Source organism: Pongo abelii, chromosome 23 (genome assembly GCF_028885655.2).
Source record: "Pongo abelii isolate AG06213 chromosome 23, NHGRI_mPonAbe1-v2.0_pri, whole genome shotgun sequence".
NCBI classification, from domain to species: Eukaryota; Metazoa; Chordata; class Mammalia; order Primates; family Hominidae; genus Pongo; species Pongo abelii.
In genome coordinates, this window is record NC_085929.1 from 24,664,427 (window position 1) to 24,684,733 (window position 20,307).

General features: G+C 48.4%; 1 protein-coding gene across 5 annotated transcripts in view; it reads left to right on the top strand.

Moving 5' to 3' along the window:
• Positions 1-20,307, top strand: part of USP18 (ubiquitin specific peptidase 18) — a 26,959-nt gene continuing 6,652 nt past the window's right edge. Inside the window, exons 1-8 of one of the 5 annotated variants that reach the window (XM_054542885.2) lie at positions 387-531; positions 2,578-2,838; positions 7,866-8,128; positions 10,493-10,589; positions 11,426-11,571; positions 16,899-16,978; positions 17,525-17,671; positions 19,450-19,545. In XM_054542885.2, the coding sequence (XP_054398860.1) occupies positions 7,972-8,128; positions 10,493-10,589; positions 11,426-11,571; positions 16,899-16,978; positions 17,525-17,671; positions 19,450-19,545 (723 nt within the window). In that variant the 5' untranslated portion in view covers positions 387-531; positions 2,578-2,838; positions 7,866-7,971. 5 annotated transcript variants of the gene reach the window in all.

Genomic DNA, 20,307 nt, shown 5'->3' on the forward strand with positions numbered 1-20,307 from the left:
CGGATCACCTGAGACCTGCCTGGCCAGCATGGCGGAACCCCATCGCTACTAAAATACAAAAATTAGCCAGGAGCGGTGGCGCATGACTGTAATCCCAGCTACTCCGGAGGCTGAGGCAGGAGAATCGCTTGAACCCAGGAGGCGGAGTTTGCAGTGAACCGAGACAGCGCAACCGCACTCCAACCTGGAAGACAGAATGAGACTCCGTCTCTTAAAAAAAAAAAAAAAAAAAAAAAAAAGCGAGCGCTGGAAGTCTGGAGCAGGTGCGCGGCTGCAACGGCAGCCGCGGGAAGCTCGGGCGGGCAGGGTTTCCCGGCACGCTGGCGCCCGGCTCCGGCTCCGGCTCCGGGCGCAGAGGCCGCTGTAAGTTTCGCTTTCCATTCAGTGGAAAACGAAAGCTGGGCGGGGTGCCGCGAGCGTGTGGCTAGACCAAGGCGGGCCCGGAGCGGAACTTCGGCCCCAGCTCGGTCCGGGGCTCAGTCCTGGCGTGGAACTCAGCAGCGGAGGCTGGACGCTTGCGTGGCGCTTGAGGTAAGTTTGAGGCTCATTTTGGAAGTTTTCTTTCTAGCACAGACATCCAACTCTGCTCCTATGCCAGTCAGATAATTAAGGAATTATATTATCTGACTATAATATAATTATAGTCAGATAATTATTAATTATTTATATTAAGGAATATAAATAATTCCTTAATATCATAATTGTGCTCTGCAAATTATGATAGTGATCTGTATTTACTACGTGCATATATTGGGCCAGTGAATTTTTTTCTAAGCTAATATAGTTCTTTGGACTTTTGACATGACTTTGTGTTTAATTGAAACAAAAAAAGAAATTGCAGAAGTGTTGTAAGCTTGTAAAAAAAATTCAAACAATGCAGACAAATGTGTCAGTATCATTTTTGTTTGTACCTTATAAGAAATGTTTCTATGTACAAGTCTTTAAAATCGTTTCGAACTTGCTTTGTCCACTGAGTATATTATGTGTTAGTGGCATTAAAAATAAAACAAAAAACTGATTCTGCCTGGCACCGTGGCTCACGCCTGTAATCCCAGCACTTTGGGAGATAGAGGAGGGTGGATCACCTGAGGTCCGGAGTTCCAGACCAACATGGAGAAACCCCGTCTCTACTAAAAATACAAAATCAGCCGGGCGTGGTGGCGCATGCCTGTAATCCCAGCTACTTGGGAGGCTGAGGCAGGAGAATCGCCTGAGCCCGGGAGGGGAGGTTGCGGTGAGCTGAGATCGCACCATTGACTCCAGCCTGGGCGACAGAGCGAAACTGTCTCAAACAAACAAAAAAACCTGATACATAGTATGGGAAGTACATTGTTTAAACAATGCATGGAGATTTAAGTTGTTTCCAGTTTTTACTGGCACAGATACGGCAATGAATATCATTTTATGTATACACTCGTACAAATATATCGGTGGAAAATTCCTAGAAGTGGAATGGCTGGGTCAGTGGGCATTCATATTGAGAAATTGGAAGGATGTTGTCAAACTCTGCAAATCAGAGTATTTTAGTCTTAACCTCTCTTCTTCCCCCCCCCCCCCCTTTTCCTTGGAAGAAAGCTAAATTTAGACTTTTAAACACAAAACTCCATTTTGAGACCCCTGAAAATCTGGGTTCAAAGTGTTTGAAAATTAAAGCAGAGGCTTTAATTTGTACTTATTTAGGTATAATTTGTACTTTAAAGTTGTTCCAGAAAACAAGGCAAATACCGAAAAGCATTTCATCTGAAGTTTCTTTCTGGTATTGTACAGAGTTGGATGGAGAGTGAATGCAGGTTACTGATGTGTTTGCAGGAACAACACGGGAGGGAGAGTAACACAGGTGCACGGCTTCATCTTGATTTATCAAAGAACTTGCTTTTGGACTGTTAAAAAATGTGTTGCACAGTTCTGACACTTTTACACAATGATGAGCTTACAAAGGGGAAAATGCTTTAACATAAACATAGTTTCAAAGAAGGTAAGTCCTAGTTCTTCCACATGAGCTGGTGTTTTTTTTTTTTTTTTTGAGAGAGAGTAGTCCCAAAATTTCCCTATTATGTGGTTTTTCATCCAAAGTGTTGTAATCCGAGTGTTCTAACCCGCATATTACGATTACTCAAGAAATGCAAAATAGGCCGGGCGCGGTGGCTCACGCCTGTAATCCCAGCACTTTGGGAGGCCGAGGCGGGCGGATCACAAAGTCAGGAGATCAAGACCATCCTGGCTAACACAGTGCAAACCCGTCTACTAAAAATAAAAAATATTAGCTGGGCGTGGTGGCAGGTGCCTGTAGTCCCAGCTACTCAGGAGGCTGAGGCAGGAGAATGGCCTGAACCTGGGAGGCGGAGCTTGCAGTGAGCCAAGATCGGGCCACTGCACTCCAGCCTGGGCAACAGAGGGAGACTCCGTCTCAAAAAAATAAAAATAAAAATAAAAATAAAAGAAAGAAAAAAATGCAAAATAATGTGAACACGTCATTGAGACTGCAGTCTACAACTGTGGTTGCCATAATGGGGTGGGTCGGAAGACACCGAGGCTGCTTGAATCATGTTCCCAGCAGGTTAATTTTGTTCCTTTTAGGGCATCTAAATGTTGGAGTTGGCTTTCCTGGCAGAGAGTCCAGTTGTGAGTGGAGTATTGGGTGGAGGCCCCACCCTCCCCAGGTTTTCTGCAGCGTGTTCCTGGCTCTTCTGGGGCTTCTCTGAGGACCCCGATTTGTCCTGGGGCTACTTTAGAGGTGGGCCTGGGCCAGTTCCTTCCGACGCTCACCTCTCCCTGAAGCTTAAGGATAACATTTCGGGAAGATCATGAGAGAACGTGAACCAGAAAAAAAAAATTCAGGTAGGGTGGGAGCTAAGTTAGTTTAGTATTTGGGTTTTTTCGTTTTGTTTTGTTTGAGACGGAGTCTCAAACAAAGACCTGGCGCCTGGCCTGGAGGTCTTTTTTTGAGTCAGTGGTTTAGCTTGAAAATCCCCTTCCTTGGAATCAGCCCACGCTGTTTTCTCTGGTGGATGCTTATTGCCCCTGCTAACTTCGGCCGCGGTCTCTCTGCTCGCCTTGCCCTCCCCATCCTCCTTAGACCTTTTAAGCTTCACTTTCCTTTCCTTGCTGCCCCACCTCCCTGTCTCACCAGTGTGATCTGCCCTGAAAGGCTGCTGTATTTTCTGTTTCCCTTTGGGACCGAGCCTGCTCAAATGATCTGCTCCATGAGGTTTTACTGCTATATCCTACTGAAGTATCCGGGAGGTCTTGGCGGAGTAGAGGACAACATCTTGGAAAATGCAGGCTGGAACCTTTCTGCTCTCTTTCATCAGCTTTCTCTCAATGATGAGCTCGAAATCCTCTTTCTTGCTGATGGAATTGTCTGCTGTCATCATTTCAGTTGAGTCCTCCTAGGCTGGGCCTTGTAAGAGGAATAACTGTTTATAACTATTGAAAGTCAATATTTACTAAGAAAAAGAGGTTGTTGTTATCTGAGCCATTCAACACGAATTTAAGAATATATTCCAGGCGTGAGCCACCGCGCCCAGGCTGGGCGCGGTGGCTCACGCCTGTAATCCCAGCACTTTGGGAGGCCGAGATGGGTGGATCACCTGAGGTCAGGAGTTCAAGACCAGCCTAGCCAACATGGTGAAACCCTGTCTCTACTAAAAATACAAAAATTAGCCATGCGTGGTGGCACACACCTGTAGTTCCAGCTATTTGGGACACTAAGGCAGGGGAATTGCTTGAACCCGGGAGGCAGAGGTTGCAGTGAGCTGAGATTGTAGCACTGCACTCCAGCCTGGGTAAAAAGAGTGAAATTCCATCTCAAAAAAAAAAAGGAGACAGGGTCTTGCCCTGTTGCCCAGGCTGGAGTGCCATGGCACGATCATAACTCACTGTGGCCTCAAACTCCTGGGCTCAACTGATTCTCCTGCCTCAGTCTCTCAAGTAGCTGGGACTACAGGAACATGCCACCATGCCAGGCTAGTTTTATTTTTATTTTTAGAAACAGGGTCTTGCTATGTTACCTAGACTGGTCTTGAACTCCTGGCTTCAAGCTATCCTCTTGCCTCAGCCAACCAAAGTGCTGGGATTGCAGGTGTGAGCTGCCATGCCGGGCTTTCTATTCTCTATTTCTAGGAGATAAGCTTTTTGAGTTTTCACATGTGAGTGTGAACATGTGGTATTTATCTTTCTGTGCCTAGGTTATTCCACTTAACATAATGTACACCAGACTCATCCGTGTTGATGGGAATTACAGGATTTCATTCTCTTGTAATGGCTGAATAACATCCCATCGTGTGTATATAGTCCACATGTTCTTTATCCATTCCTCTTTTGATAGACACTTAGGTTGATTCCGTATCTCAGGTATTATGAGTAGTGCTGCAATAAACATGAGAGTGCAGATATCTCTTCAACATACTGATTTCCTTTCCTTTGGATATATATTCAACAGTGGCATTACTAGATCATGTGGTTTATCTATTTTTAGGTTTTTAAGGAATCTCCATACTGTTTTCCATAATGGCTCTACTAATTTACACTCCCACCAATGATTTGGTTGAGTTTATTCCTCACTCTGAGCAGCATGTTAGCTGGACTTAAACCCCGTCCAGCTTGTCTACATCTGGCCCATCACTTGCCAGTGGGAAAGGCACTTACTTCTTTGTTTCTCAGTTTTCTTATGTGTCAAATGGAAATAAAACAGTAATTAATTCACATGGCTGTGTAAGGATAAATAAGACAGTACATATAAAAGGCTTTCACCTTTTATAAGAAATAGTGCTTAGATGTTACCCATCATTATTATATTTCATCTTATTTATTTATTTAGATACAAGGTCTCATTTGTTGCCCAGGCTGGAGTGCAGTGGCACAATCATAGTTCACTGCAGCCTCAAACTCCTGGCCTCAAGTGATCCTCCTCCTTCACCCTTCTCAGTATTTGGGGCCACAGGCGTGCACCACTATGCCCATCTAAATTTTTTTGGTATTTTTTTTGTAGAGATGGAGGTCTCAGTATGTTACCCGGGCTGGTCTTGAACTCCTGAGCCCAAGTGATCCTCCCACTTCAGCCTCCGAAACTGCTGGGATTACAGGCCTGACCCACCATGCCAGGCCTCATCTCTATATCTTTAGGGTTAGTCACTGGCACCTTAATTTGTTCATTTGGTGATGTCATGTTTCTCTGATTGATCTTGATCCTAATGGCTGTGTGTCAATGTCTGTGCATTGACATAGGTACCTAAGCCAGTCTTCATTGCCTGGCTTTGTTTGGGCTCATCTTTCATCAGGAAACCCATACGATATTAAGGAGAGGTTGATTGGTCAGGACCCTAAGCCCATGACTGCTTCAGCTGTTGTAGTGCTAGGGGGTGCTCTAAGCCCAGGATCACTGTGGTTGGAATTTTTTGGCCACTGAGGCTGACACAGCCCTGGGTTACGCCTGAAGGCCATGGCTGCCAAGACTGGCACAGCACTGGGGCAGGACCCACAGCTGTGATGGCGTGCCTGCTGTTGCTGAGGTTATTCAGTGGCCCAGGGCCACTGTAGTTGTCAGGTGGTGATGTGGGCCAGATCCCCAGTCCCTGTTACTGGGGCTGTGGGTTCTCATCTGGCACTAGGGTGGGGTGAGATCTGCCTGTGGGTACTGGTCTAGTATCAGGGTAATGAGGCTCTGCCCAGTACTGGGTTTTACTGTAGTGAGCCTAGTCCTGGTGACAGGTGACAGCGTGCTGGCAGCCCTCACAGCCCTCGCTTGCTCTCAGCGCCTCCTCGGCCTTGGCACTTACTCTGGCCACACTAGAGGAGCCCTTCAGCCAGCTGCTGCACTGTGGGAGCCCCTTCCTGGGCTGGCCGAGGCTGGAGTGGGCTCCCTCACCTTGCGGGGAGGTGTGGAGGGAGAAGCAGGGGCGGGAACCGGGGCTGCAGGCGGCGCTTGTGGGCCAGCGCCAGTTCCGGGTGGGCGTGGGCTCAGCGGCCCGCACTCCGAGCGGCCTGCCGGCCTGCAAGCCCAGTGCAGTGAGGGGCTTAGCACCTGGGCCAGCAGCTGCTGTGCTCGATTTCTCGCCGGGCCTTAGCTGCCTCCTCGCAGGGCAGGGCTCCGGACCTGCAGCCCGCCATGCCTGAGCCTCCCCTGCCCCTGCACTGCCATGGGCTCCTGCGGCCGAAGCCTCCCCGACAAGCGCCGCTCCCTGCTCTATGGCGCCCAGTCCCATCGACCGCCCAAGGGCTGAGGAGTGCGGGTGCACGGTGCAGGACTGGCAGGCAGCTCCACCTGCGGCCTGGTGCGGGATCCACTGGGTGAAGCCAGCTGGGCTCCTGAGTCTGGTGGGGACTTGGAGAATCTTTATGTCTAGCTAAGGGATTGTAAATACACCAATGGGCAGTCTGTATCTAGCTCAAGGTTTGTAAACACACCAATCAGCACCCTATGTCTAGCTCAGGGTTTGTGAATGCACCAATCAACACTCTGTATCTAGCTACTCTGGTGGGGACTTGGAGAACGTTTATGTCTAGCTAAGGGATTGTAAATACACCAATTGGCAGTCTGTATCTAGCTCAAGGTTTGTAAACATACCAATCAGCACCCTGTGTCTAGCTCAGGGTTTGTGAATGCACCAATCGACCCTCTGTATCTAGCTACTCTGGTGGAGACTTGGAGAACCTTTGTGTCCACACTCTGTATCTAGCTAATCTAGTGGGGACTTAGAGAAGTTTTGTGTCTAGCTCAGGGATTGTAAATGCACCCATCAGCACCCTGTCAAAAGAGACCAATCAGCTCTCTGTAAAACAGACCAATTGGCTCTCTGTAAAATGGACCAATCAGCAGGATGTGGGTGGGGCCAGATAAGAGAATAAAAGCAGGCTGCCTGCGCTAGCAGTGGCCATCCGCTCAGGTTCTCTTCCATGATGTGGAAGCTTTGTTCTTTCATTCTTTGCAATAAATCCTGTTACTGCTCGCTCTTTGGGTCCGCACTGCCTTTATGAGCTGTAACACTCACCGTGAAGATCCGCAGCTTCACTCCTGAGCCAGCAAGACCACAAACCCACCAGAAGGAAGAAACTCCAAACACATCGGAACATCAGAAGGAACAAACTCCGGATACACGGCCTTTAAGAACTGTAACACTCACCGCGAGGGTCCGCGGCTTCATTCTTGAAGTCAGTGAGACCAAGAATGCACCAATTCCAGACACACTGGGTTCCAAGGCAAAGTCCTCCGCTTACCTCTTCTTCCCCCCAAGCAAATGCTGTCTCTTTTCACGCGGCTGTGCTGGGTTGGGGGAGGGTACATGGGTACCCCTATGGCTACTGAGGCTGACCCAATATTGGGTCACACCCAGAATCCATGCCATGAGACCAGCCCAGCACCAGGATGTGCCTAAGGCCTGCAGGTGCTACAACCTGCCTGCAGGTAAGGTTTATCTGACTGCTGCAGCCGGCTGGCAGTGATGTGGGCCAGAACACCAGGCTGTCCTGCCAGGGCCGCAGGTCCCCTTGGGTGTTGGGCGGGTTGAGAGGCTTCCCCTGTGTGCCAGCCTGGCATCGGGGGCTGAGGGTTCCTGCTTAGTGCTGGCTTTTACTGGTGGGCCTGGTCCTGGGTTGTAAAGCAAAGTCCTATGCGTGCTTCCCTGTCTTTTCCCAAGAGGGTGCTCCCGGTTAGGATTTGGCAGTCTGCTTTGAGGACGAATGGAAACGCCTGGGACCCAGGGTAGGAGATGTGTAGCTTAGCTGTCATTTCCAGCCTAGAGCTCTATGAGTCAGTCTCCCCAAACATTTATCTCCCTCTAAGACCTGCTCTTTGGCATCAGAACAGATTACATGAATACACATTCCTCCTCCTCTAATCCTTACCTACCCGCATTGTATTTTCACAGAGATTCCATCGTGCCTGGCTCCCATAAGCGCTTGCTGGAAGTGAAGTCGTGCTGTCCTGAACGCGGGCCAGGCAGCTTTGGCCTGGGGGTTTTGGAGTGATCACGAATGAGCAAGGCGTTTGGGCTCCTGAGACAAACCTGTCAGTCCATCCTGGCTGAGTCTCCGCAGTCCCCGGCAGATCTTGAAGAAAAGAAGGAAGAAGACAGCAACATGAAGAGAGAGCAGCCCAGAGAGCGTCCCAGGGCCTGGGACTACCCTCATGGTCATTAGACCCCTCCCGTTTTCCTCCTCTTGACTGCATGTCACCCCCTCCGCTCTGAAGTAGCAGAGCTTTGCGTTTGATGGCTCATGGTTTCCGGTGCCTGAGTTTCTGCATCTTTTAGATGGGGATACAGCCTGGGCCATAGTGAACCCCTATATGTAAAAAAACAAAAACAAGGTCGGGCGCGGTGGCTCACGCCTGTAATCCCAGCAGTTTGGGAGGCCGAGGCAAGTGGATCATGAGGTCAGGAGTTTAAGACCAGCCTGGCCAAAATGGTGAAACCCCGTCTCTACTAAAAATACAAAAATTAGCCGGGCGCAGTGGCAGGTGCCTGTAATCCCAGCTACTTAGGAGGCTGAGGCAGGAGAATTGCTTGAACCTGGGCGGCAGAGGTTGCAGTGAGTTGAGATCACGCCACTGCACTCCAGCCTGGGTGACAGAGTAAGACTCTGTCTCAAACAAAAAAATAAACAAAAAAAATGGGGGTAATAATAGTACCAAGCACATAGGGTTGTTGGGAGGATTAAATGGGGTCATCTGTGGGAACTGCTTTAAGCCAGTGCTGGGCATCTAGAGGCACTTAGCATTAGTTCCCGTCTTTACTGCTACCTTATTCGGGTCTGTCTGGAAGCAGTGTGCTCCTGATAGTCTGGGAGCAGAAATCTGTGCTCACCTGCGACCCCAGATTGTTATTTTCTTACTGTCGTGTCTCATAAGCCAAAGCCCTTTCCCCAAGAATCCTGAGATTAGTGGTACTTCCTCCCTCTTAAATTGCTTACCTTGTGGGGTCTGCTGAGCCTAAGGTTGGGTTGGAAAAGAGGAGGTTGGTTGGTAGGGGTCAGACAAATGTTATCTTTTGTTTTTCTCGTATTCTTGTAAGTTCCTTCTGCCTTTCAGCCTCTCAGGGTGACACTGGATTAGGCGAATCTTCCCCAAAGTTACCTTCTGATTTATTTCCTGCCTCCCTGTAGTGGGGACTGGGCAGAGTCCTCTCCACTGGAGTCCGATATAGACAAACTGGGGAGTCCCTCTTATCCCTGAGCCCCACAGATGCACATTTGGACTTAGCTCCGTGGAGAACGATTTGAATGAGAGGAAGCCATATTCTCAGTTATGCTTTCTCTAATGTTTCTTTTTCTCTCCCAACAATTGCTCATACTACTCATTTGGCAGTAAGTAATATATACTTTTGGTGACATCTCACTTTTCCTAATGGACTATATTAAAACTTTTCTTGTTATCGAACTCTTTTTTGTTGTTGTTGTTGTGAGATGGAGTTTTGCTGTGTCACCTAGGCTGGAGTGCAGTGGCACGATCTTGGCTCACTGCAACCTCTGCCTGCCAGGTTCAAGCAGTTCTCCTTCAGCCTCCCGAGTAGCTGGGATTACAGGCGTGCACCACCACACCTGGCTAATTTTTGTATTTTTAGTAAATATGAGGTTTCACCATGTAGGCCAGGCTGGTATTGAACTCCTGACCTCAGGTGGTCTTCCCGTCTCGGCCTCCCAAAATGCTGGGATTACAGGTGTGAGCCACTGTGCTTGGCCCTTGTGATAGAGCTTTTTAAAGGTTCATGTTTGATATCTTCTCTCTGATTTGTTTGCAAGCTGAGTGAACACATCGTAGTTGAGAGACTTTACAGGACTTCATGTCCTTAGTAGCTTTAAGAAAAACGTTAGATTTTTGTCAACTTTTTTTTTTTTTTTTTTTGAGACAGAATTCCACTCTTGTTGCCCAGGCTGGAGTGCAGTGGCGCGATCTTGGCTCACTGCAACCTCTGCCTTCTGGGTTCAAGCAATTCTTCTGCCTCAGCCTCCCAAGGAGCTGGGATTACAGGCACCTGTCATGACACCCGGCTGATTTTTGGATTTTTTTTTTTTTTTTTTTTTTTTGAGATGGAGGCTCGCTCTGTCGCCCAGGCTGGAGTGCAGTGGTGAGATCTTGGCTCACTACAAGCTCCACCTCCCAAGTTCACACCATTCTCCTGCCTCCTGAGTAGCTGAGACTACAGGCGCCCACCACCACGCCCAGCTAATTTTTTTTGCATTTTTAGTAGAGACGGGCTTTCACTGTGTTAGCCAGGATGGTCTCGATCTCCTGACCTCGTGATCTGCCCACCTTGGCCTCCCAAAGTGCTGGGATTACAGGCGCGAGCCACCGCGCCTGGCTGATTTTTGGATTTTTTTTGTAGAGACACGGTTTTACCATGTTGGCCAGGCTGGTCTTGAACTCTCGACCTCAGGTGATCCGCCCACCTCAGCCTCCCAAAGTACTGGAATTACAGGCATGAGCCACCATGCCCAGCCTTGTCAACTTCTTTACCTAGGCCTTGCCTTCAGCTTTTTTTTTCTCTTCCCCTTATAGGCCTGGTTGGTTTACACAACATTGGACAGACCTGCTGCCTTAACTCCTTGATTCAGGTATTTGTAATGAATGTGGACTTCGCCAGGATATTGAAGAGGTAAGACTGTTCTTCAGGCTGATAAGCGTTTGTATTATTTCTTTTTTCTTTTTTTTGAGATGGAGTCTCGCTCTTTTGCCCAGGCTGGAGTGCAGTGGTGCGATCTTGGCTCACTGCAAGCTCTGCCTCCCGGGTTCAAGCGATTCTCCTGCTTCAGCCTCCCGAGTAGCTGGGACTAGCCCGCCACCATGCCTGGCTAATTTTTTTTGTATTTTTAATAGAGACGGGGTTTCACCATGTTAGCCAGGATGGTCTCGATCTCCTGACTTCGTGATCCACTCACCTCAGCCTCCCAAAGTGCTGGGATTACAGGCGTGAGCCACTGCACCCAGCCTGTATTATTTCATTTTTAATATATTCCGTTATTCACAGTGACTTGGACTTTTTGAGACCTTCTCTCAAAAGCTGGCAGAGGAAAGACTGGCTTCTGCATATTCTGGCCTACACATTATTTCTAAAACTTCTTAGGTTGGTCTGGGGTGCGGCCCAGGTATCGGTACTTTTTTTTTTTTAAGATGAAGCCTCGCATGATTGCTGGGCAGGGTGCAGAGGGGCCAAGGCAGCAGTCGTGCTGATCCCCCTCTCTAGAGGGTCCCCTGTAGAGCAGATTCACTCATATGGTGCTGCTCAACCTTGACCACACATTGAAATAATCTGAGGAACTGAAAAATTCTGGTAACTGCCCGTGCCCCGCACCCCCTGACCCAGAATTCTGGTTTAATTTGTATGGGAGTGGCCTGGATATGAAGATTTGCAATTTCTCCCAAGTGATTCCAGTGTGCACCTAGCTTTGAGAACTACATGTAAGGAGGTTTCTGGCTGTTCTTGTGTGGCAGGATCACGGTGCCCAGGGGAGCTGATGAGCAGAGGAGAAGCGTCCCTTTCCAGATGCTTCTGCTGCTGGAGAAGATGCAGGACAGCCGGCAGAAAGCAGTGCGGCCCCTGGAGCTGGCCTACTGCCTGCAGAAGTACAATGTGCCCCGTAAGATACCCTCCCACTGGGCTCCTGGCTGCTGATCCAAAGGGGGTGGGAAGCTTAGAGAGAGAGTGAAGAGAGGAACTAATGGGCAGTGAAGCAACAAGAAGGAAGTTAGGTAGCCTGGACCCCTCAGATAATAGAGACATTTGCGTAAGAGGCACACATCTTTGGAGGTGCAGAATTGATATTATTTATGGACATTTACTTCCGTACCTACCCTTTTTCTGCCTCTCAGTAGAGTAAGTGAAGGCATCTCCTCCAAGCTTATTCCACCACGGTTAGGGAACTGCAGGAAAACAGAATAAAGGAATAAAAAAGAGAAAACGTGTTCTACAAAATAATTCACAAATAGGTTAGGTGTTGTTTTTTTTTTAGATAGCTATATTGAGATGTGCATCACATACTGTAAAATTCATCCATTTAAAAACATACAATTCAAAGGTTTGTAGTGTATTCACAGAGTTATGCCTCCATCATCACAATCTAATTTCATAACATTTTCATCACCCCCAAAAGAAATCCCACACTTGCAGGTTTTCCCTTGTGTCTAATATATTGCTTTTCTCTTGCTGCTTTGAGAATTGTCTTTAACTTTTGAAATTGATGACGATGTGTCTTGATGTGGGTTGCTTTAGATCAGTCTTATTGGTGTCCTTTGGGCTTCCTGGATGTGGATTTCTATTTCCTTCCCTGGGTTGGGAAGTTTTCAGTCATTATAGGTATGTGTTGCTTACCAACAGAGATATGTTCTGAAAATGCATCAGAAGGTGAATTTGTCATTGTGTGGACATCATGGAGTGGACTTACACAAACTTAAATGGGACAGCCTACTACACAGCTAGGCTGCATGCTATGGCCACTATGGTAATGTGGTCTGCCATTGACTGAAATGTTGATCTCCAACTCGTGACTGTTATTTCTTTGGATAAGCTTTCTGTCTCTTCTCACTCTCCTCCTTCTGGGACTCTGATAATGCCTATTTTGGTCTGCTTGATGTCCCCTAACTCTCTTAAGATATCTTCACTCTTTTTCATTCTTTTTCATTTTTGCTCCTCTGAATGATTTCCAGTGACCTATCTTCTAGTTTGTTAATCCTTTCTTCTGCTTGATTTAGTCTGTTGAGCTTCCCTTTTGAGCTCTTATTTCAGTTATTGTATTCTTCAGCTCTATTATTTCTTTTGAACTTTTTCTGTCTCTTTGCTGAAATTCTTACTTTGTTCATGCATTGCTGTCCTAGACATGGTAAGCATCTTCATGATCATTATTTTGAATTGTCTGTAAGGTAAGTCACTTATCTTCATTTCACTGGGGGCATTTTCTGGAGATTTATCTTGTTCTTTTGCTTGGAACATATTTCTCTGTTCTTCATTGTTCTTGATTCTCTGTTATTTTCTGTACTTTAGTTAAGAAAAATACCTCTCCCAGGCCGGGCGCGGTGGCTCACGCCTGTAATCCCAGCACTTTGGGAGGCCGAGGCGGGCAGATCACGAGGTCAGGAGATGGAGACCATCCTGGCTAACATGGTGAAACCCCGTCTCTACTAAAAATACAAAAAATTAGCCGGGCGTGGTGGCGGGCGCCTGTAGTCCCAGCTACTCGGGAGGCTGAGGCGGGAGAATGGTGTGAACCCAGGAGGCAGAGCTTGCAGTGAGCCAAGATCGCACCACTGCACTCCAGCCTGGGCGACAGAGTGAGACTCCGTCTCAAAAAAAAAAAAAAAAAGAAAAATACCTCTCCTAGTCTTGTCCCACTGGCCTTGTATAAGAGACGAACTTACCAATTAGCCCTGCCAGACACTTGGAGCGCCTCTTGACCCTTTGTGTTGTCCAAACTGTCATCTATGTTCTTAGCGGCCCTCAGGAGATTAGAGTGTGTCAAGTCCTGTCAGTGGCCCAGACAGGGGAAATAGAAACCAGCCCCTTGAGGTGCAGCTGGAGACGTTGGGGCATTAAATGTGTGTTCCAGTTTATTCTATCCTCAGGGAAAAGCTGGGAGTGTGAGTTTATCCGCCACTTGCTCTGCAAAATGCTGGACAGAGGATCTGTGGCAAGTGCCTGACTTGTGTTTAAACTGCACACTCTTTCATGCATTGTTTTACTCTTTGTCACCCCCAGGGGCCTAGCGAATGCTGGCTGCTCTCTGCTTAGAGACGGACAGGTTAGTTGGAAGCTTGACGCTATCTGTCGAGCAAACCAATGGGAGCAGCTGTGGAGGTGCTCACCTGCCTGTTCAGGGTCTCAGAGGAGCAGTGGTTTCCTGGTCTGTCAGCTCCTAGATGCATGGAAACCCCAGGGCAGCAGCTGCACTGTGCAGACAAACTCCTTCTAGGGAGAAAGTGGGAGCCGGGCCTTTTTGCCTGTTCACGCTGCACTGGGCCTGGGGGGGATGTTCTTTGGTGTCTGTGCCCCTGTGGGACTCACAAATACAGAGCCTTGTCAGCTCCCAAAGCTCGGTGACTGAGGAGCTAGACCTTCATTTGAGAGGGGTAAATGTTGTGTACTCAATGTGTGAAGTTAGAGACCTGATTTATCGTAGAGCAGGGGGTGGGAGAAGGCATGGGACTTGCCCACAGGCCTGTCCTGACTCCTGGAAATCTATTGTTTACCTGCCTCATTGGCTCCAAGTGCAGACCAGTTATTAATAGAAGCCCATCCCTCGGGCAACAGCTAGGAGAGCCCACAGACATATCCTTCCAGGGAGAAACTAGGAGCCTGGCATTTCTGCCTGTTTGCTCTGTGCTGAGCACAGGAGCACAGCTGCTGGAAGTGATCACGTGCCCATTTAAAACTGCCTCTTTGCCCTCTGTGGTCGCAGAGGATTCATAACTGCTGACCCATGTCTGCTCCCAGAGCTAGGTGACCTAGCAGCCACTAGGGTTAGTGGGAACTGCAAAAGCTGGGGCTGCCTATGTGTGGTCCAAACCCTCCCCTCTCCAGGAGAAAGCTGGCAGTAGGGATTCCTTCCTCACAGTAAGGTACTGTGTCTAGGGTGGGGCTTGTAGAGCGAGTGTGTCTCAGCTTTTCCAACCCATTGCGATGTGGGTATTCTCCCCATTGCCCCCTGTGCAGGCCTCTCTCAGCTAGTTTCTGGGTTTCTTTTTCAGAGGGAGTTGATCTGTGTGTAGATGAGAGTTTTACCGTGTGTCCATGGGAGAAGGGAGCACCAGGAGCCTCCTCCTCTACCATCTCGCTTATGTCACCCTCTGTGATTCTTTTTATACATAGTTGAATTTGATTCACTAATATTTTGTTGAGGAATTTTGCATTTATGTTCACAGGAGATACTGGTTTTTAGGTTTTTTTCTTACAATGTTTGTCTGGTTTTGGTGTTAGGATAATGCTGGCGTCAGAGAATGAGTTAGGAAGTGTTCTCTCTGCTTTTGTCTTCTGGAAGAGGTTGTAGGGAATTGGTATAATTTTTCCCATAAATGTTTGGTAGAACCCATCGTTCACTAGTGAACCCACCTGGGTGTAACTGAGTACTCCCATTTTCTAAGAGATCGTTTCATTAGTTTTCTTATTATTTTCTTTTCACTTTTCCTCTTCCCATCCCTCACCCCTCACTGCGGCTGGCCTTGTTTCCTGTTTCCTGTTAGCCCTTTAGAAATGCAAATATCACCTTTCGCCTACCCCTCTCCAGACATTCCCTGCTGGGCAAAAGGAAGAATCCGTAAATGGAGGTAGGCTGATGGAGGTTTGATTGAGAACAGGGCAAGTTCTTCCAGCTGATCTTTCCTGAGACTTGGCAGTAGATTTGCAGCCCAAAGCATACCCACCAGGGAACTCTCCCTGCCAGGGGGTGGCTTCGAAACTTCCACCCTCTAGGGGTTTGTCTTTCACCCACTAGGAAGGCATGGAGAAAGCATGCCCACTTGGCCACTTTTATAATTTACTTCTGCCCAGAAAGGCGCCAACTCAGCTGCTGGGAACTTGATAACTGCCCGGTAGAAAACCGCCATTGCTCACTCCCCCCACCCCCACAACACACCTTATGAAAATGCCCCTCTCTCCTCCAAAGGAGAAATGGCACATTAAAAGGCAGGATGTGTCTTGCTCCTTCCCCCAGGCTGGCTTCAGAATAAATTCACGTTTGTATATAAAACCTTTTGTATCACATTTTTTTTTTGTATCAGAGTTAGTTGAACTCTACATGCGGTGAGCAGCTCATCAGCTTTTCGGCTGCATGGGTACTGTGTTCAGCTTTCCTTCCGTCCTCAGTCTGGAGAACCTCAATCAACCTAGCTCCAGATTTATGGATTCTTTCTTTTGCCAGCTCTAATCTGCTATTGACCTCCTCTAGTACATTTTTCATTTCAGTTACTGTTCTCCTCAACTCAAGAATTTCTGCTTGGTTCTTTTTTTATAGTTTTTTCTTTATTGATACTTTTTATTTGGTGAGGCAGCATTTTTATAGTTTCTTTTACTTCCTTGACATGGTTTTCTTTATTTCTTTGAACATATTATAACAGCTAAAGTCTTTGTTTAGTAAGGCCAACATCTAGGGCTTCTCAGTGAAAGGTTCTACTGATTGCTGTTTTCCTGTGTGTGGCCATGCTTTTCTGTTTCATCGTATGTCTTGTCTCTTTTGTTGGAAAATGAACATTTTAGATAATGTAAGGTGGCAACACTGGACATCAGAGGTCCCCACAGCAGGGTTTGTTGTTGTTGCTGTTTTATTGTTACTGGGCAGTTCGTGATTCTGTATTCGCCTTCATTGCTTTCTTGCATGTGGCCTTGTGGTCAGCCAGAGGGGAGGGATCGGAGCCCTCTCAGGTCTTACTTGGGCATGCGCCTGGCCTTCTAGATCATCAGGAATGTATCAGTGCTTTTCAAAGTCCCTGTGGACATCTCATTCCCCAGGCTGAGTGCAGTGGTGACATCACAGCTCACCGTAGCCTCAACATCCTGGGCTCAAGTGATCCTCCTGCTTCAGCCTCCCGAGTAGCTCTGACTACAGGCATGCACCACTACTCTCAACTAATTTTTTAAATTTTTTATAGAGATAGAGTCTTGCTATGTTGCCCAGGCTGGTCTCAAACTCCTGAGTTCAAGCGATCCTCTCACCTTGGCCTCCCGAAGTGTTAAGATTATAGGCATGAGCCACTACACCTGGCACTGGAGCTTAAGTTTTAAGAGGCGTTCTCAAAAATCAATACCAAACTTACCGTTCGTTTATTGATCACTTCTTCTGTAGTGCCAACTTAGCCTTGCAGTGGGGTGGAGGGCTAGGAAGAGACAAAGTGATGAGTGTTCATGTGTGTCTAAGTACCAGGGCATGAGAAACAACTCTGAAGACCTCACTAATTGGCTGTTCCTTTTCTCTGTGGCCAGTGTTTGTCCAACATGATGCTGCTCAACTGTACCTCAAACTCTGGAACCTGATGAAGGACCAGATCACTGATGTGCACTTGGTAAGAACCTAGAACAAGAGCACTCGGAAGCTTAAGATGCTGCTCATTTCCCTCATTCAGCTGTTGTTCCTGTAGTGTGCAGAGAAATAAAAGAGTTAATCCCCTGTGATCCCAGCACTTTGGGAGGCCGAGGCGGGCAGATCACGAGGTCAGGAGATCGAGACCATCCTGGCTAACACGGTGAAACCCCGTCTCTACTAAAAATACAAAAAAATTAGCTGGGCGTGGTGGTGGGCGCCTGTAGTCCCAGCTACTCGGGAGGCTGAGGCAGGAGAATGGCGTGAAGCCGGGAGGCGGAGCTTGCAGTGAGCTGAGATCTTGCCACTGCACTCCAGCCTGGGCGACAGAGCAAGACTCCATCTCAAAAAAAAAAAAAAAAAAAAAAGAATCCACATAAAACACTTATCACAGTCTCATAATATTGTTACTGGTATTATTTTGCACCTTTGTGAGGAGCTTCTGTCTCTTGGCTTCACCTTCTGGCAGTTGGCCTGACCTGGCTTATGGTGGTGTTCCCATCTCACCTCTCTGCTCCCCCTCTTGCAGGTGGAGAGGCTGCAGGCCCTGTATATGATCCGGATGAAGGACTCCTTGATTTGCCTTGACTGTGCCATGGAGAGTAGCAGAAACAGCAGCATGCTCACCCTCCCACTTTCTCTTTTTGATGTGGACTCAAAGCCCCTGAAGACACTGGTAAGGGGATTCTCTTGGTATTTGCTGCCCCTGTATGTGTTAGTCCATTTTCTGTTGTTATAACTCAATATCTGAGACCAGGTAATTTATTTCTTACAGTTCTGGAGGCTGGGAAGTCAAGGTTGAGGGGCTGCTCCTGGTGAGGGCCTGCTTGCTGGTGGGGACTCTCAGAGTCCTGAGGCGAGGCAGTGCAGGGCATCACATGGCGAGGGGGCTGACCGTGCTAATGTGCCAGCTCAATTCTCTTTTCCTCTTCGTATGAAGCCACCAGTCCCACTCCCAGGATAACCCATTAACCCATTAACCCATTAATCTATGAGTGGATTAATTCATTTATGAGGGCTGTGCCCTCATGATGCAATAACTCCCCCCACCCCCACCACACCTTTTTTTTTTGGAGACAGAGTCTTCCTCTGTCGCTCAGGCTGAAGTGCAGTGGCGCAAACTCAGCTCACTGCAACCTCCGCCTCTGGTGTTAAGCGATTCTCCTGCCTCAGCCTCCCAAGTAGCTGGGATTACAGGTGCCCACCACCATGCCCAGCTAATTTCTGTATTTTTAGTAGAGATGGGGTTTCACAACGTTGGCCAGGCTGGTCTGAAACTCCTGACTTCAAGTGATCCACCTGCCTCAGCCTCCCTGGGATTACAGGCATGAGCCACCTTGCCCTCCTCAATTATCTCTCAAAGTCCCTGCCTTTCCATACAGCCACATTGGGAATTCAGTTTTAACCCGGGTTTTGGGGAGGACAAACCCTCAAAGCATCGCACCACACAGCACAGTGTGGCCAATTCCCCCTCCCCTCTTTGATCTATCTCTGGCTTCGGAAAAGTCACTTATTTTCATGGCTCTGGCCAATTTCTCCTTTGTTTCGGCAAAAATGTTTTCCCTCCTACCTCCCTTCCCTCATCCTGCTCCCTTAATAGGAGCCCCCTCCTGTTTTGTTCCTCCCGTCAGTAGGTGCCCTTTGAGATCCTGCCAGGTGGACCACACCAGGCCAGGCATTAAGGGGGATATGAGGAGAACCAGGAGAAAAGCTGAAACCCTCAGCTGCAAAGTGTGGGGAGGCTGTACCTGATACAGTTCGGGTCTGTGTCCCTGCCCGAAAATCTCCTGTTGAGTTGTAATCCCCAGTGTTGGAGGTAAAGCCTGGTAGAAGGAGATTGGATCATGCGGGAGGGTTTCTCGTGAATGGTTTGGCACCATCCCCCGTGGTACTGTCTTTGTGACAGTGAGTTCTCATGAGATCTGGTTGTTTAAAAGTGTGGAGCCGGGCTGGGTGTGGTGACTCACGCCCATAATCCCAGCACTTTGGGAGGCTGAGGTGGGCGGATCACCTGAGGTCAGGAGTTTGAGACCAGCCTGGCCAACATGGTAAAACCCTGTCTCTACTAAAAACATAAAAAATTAGCTGGGTGTGGTGGCACAGCCTATAGTCCCAGCTACTTAGGAGGCTGAGGCAGGAGAATCGCTTGACCCCGGGAGGCGGAGGTTGCGGTGAGCCGAGAACGCGCCCCTGCACTCCAGCTCCCAACTTGGTCTCTCGCACCTACTCCTCCCAGGTAAGACACCTGCTCCTGCTTGGCCTTCCGCCATGATTGGGAGCTTCCTGCTGCCATGCTTCCGGTCAGCCTGCAGAACCATGAGCCAATCAAATTTCTTTTCTTATAAATTACCCAGTCTCAGCTATTGTCTCACAGCAGTGTGAGAACAGATGAATATAGTACTCAAGGTGGGAAATACCAACGCTGCTTTTTCCCTGTTCTCTTGGGTGGGACAGGAGGACGCCCTGCATTGCTTCTTCCAGCCCAGGGAGTTATCAAGAAAAAGCAAGTGCTTCTGTGAGAACTGTGGGAAGAAGACCCATAGGAAACAGGTACTCATTCCCTAAATCCCTCGGTGCATATGGGGGATTTGTTCCAGGACCCCTGCTTTTACCAAAATACACACACACTCAAGTCACACCCAGTCGGCCCTGTGGAACCCACGTATAGGAAAAGTCAGTCCCTCATGTATGCGATTGTGCATCTGGGATACTGTATTTTTGATGAGCATTTGGTTGCAGATGTGGAACTCGTGCCTATGGGGGAGGGCAGACTGTATTTATTTACAACAATTTGTGTATAAGTGGACCCACACAGTCCAAACCCGTGCTGTTCAGGGGTCATCTGTCCTTCACTAGTCTGGGGTTGCCCCCTGTGGATTTCCTGATAGAATCATCAGAGGCCCCCGAGGACACCCGGCAGTGGGTGAGAAAGGGAATCTGGGTCTGGCTAGTATCTGGGACGCTGGGGTTCTGATATCCAGAGCCATGGATGTGGCTTCTCATGGTCGCATCACTGAGAGGGCCTGCAGGAGGGGGCCTGAGAGCAGCCAGCAGGGCGTTTCCCTCGGGGCAAGACCAGCTCCCTGGAGCAGACGCGGTGGCTCCCTGGGTCCTGGTACCTGTGCAGAGCCCCGTGCCCTTGTGCCTGTTGTGGGGGGCCACACGGTGGTCGAATAGCCAAGTTTTGCATTATTCTCAGAGGAGCTCAGCAGATTCAGTGAACAGGTGCCTTGAACTCCGTGATGTCACCCTGCTCCCCTCTTTTTGGGAAGAACACGTTGCTAGCCCTGACATTTCTCTGACTCTCTCATT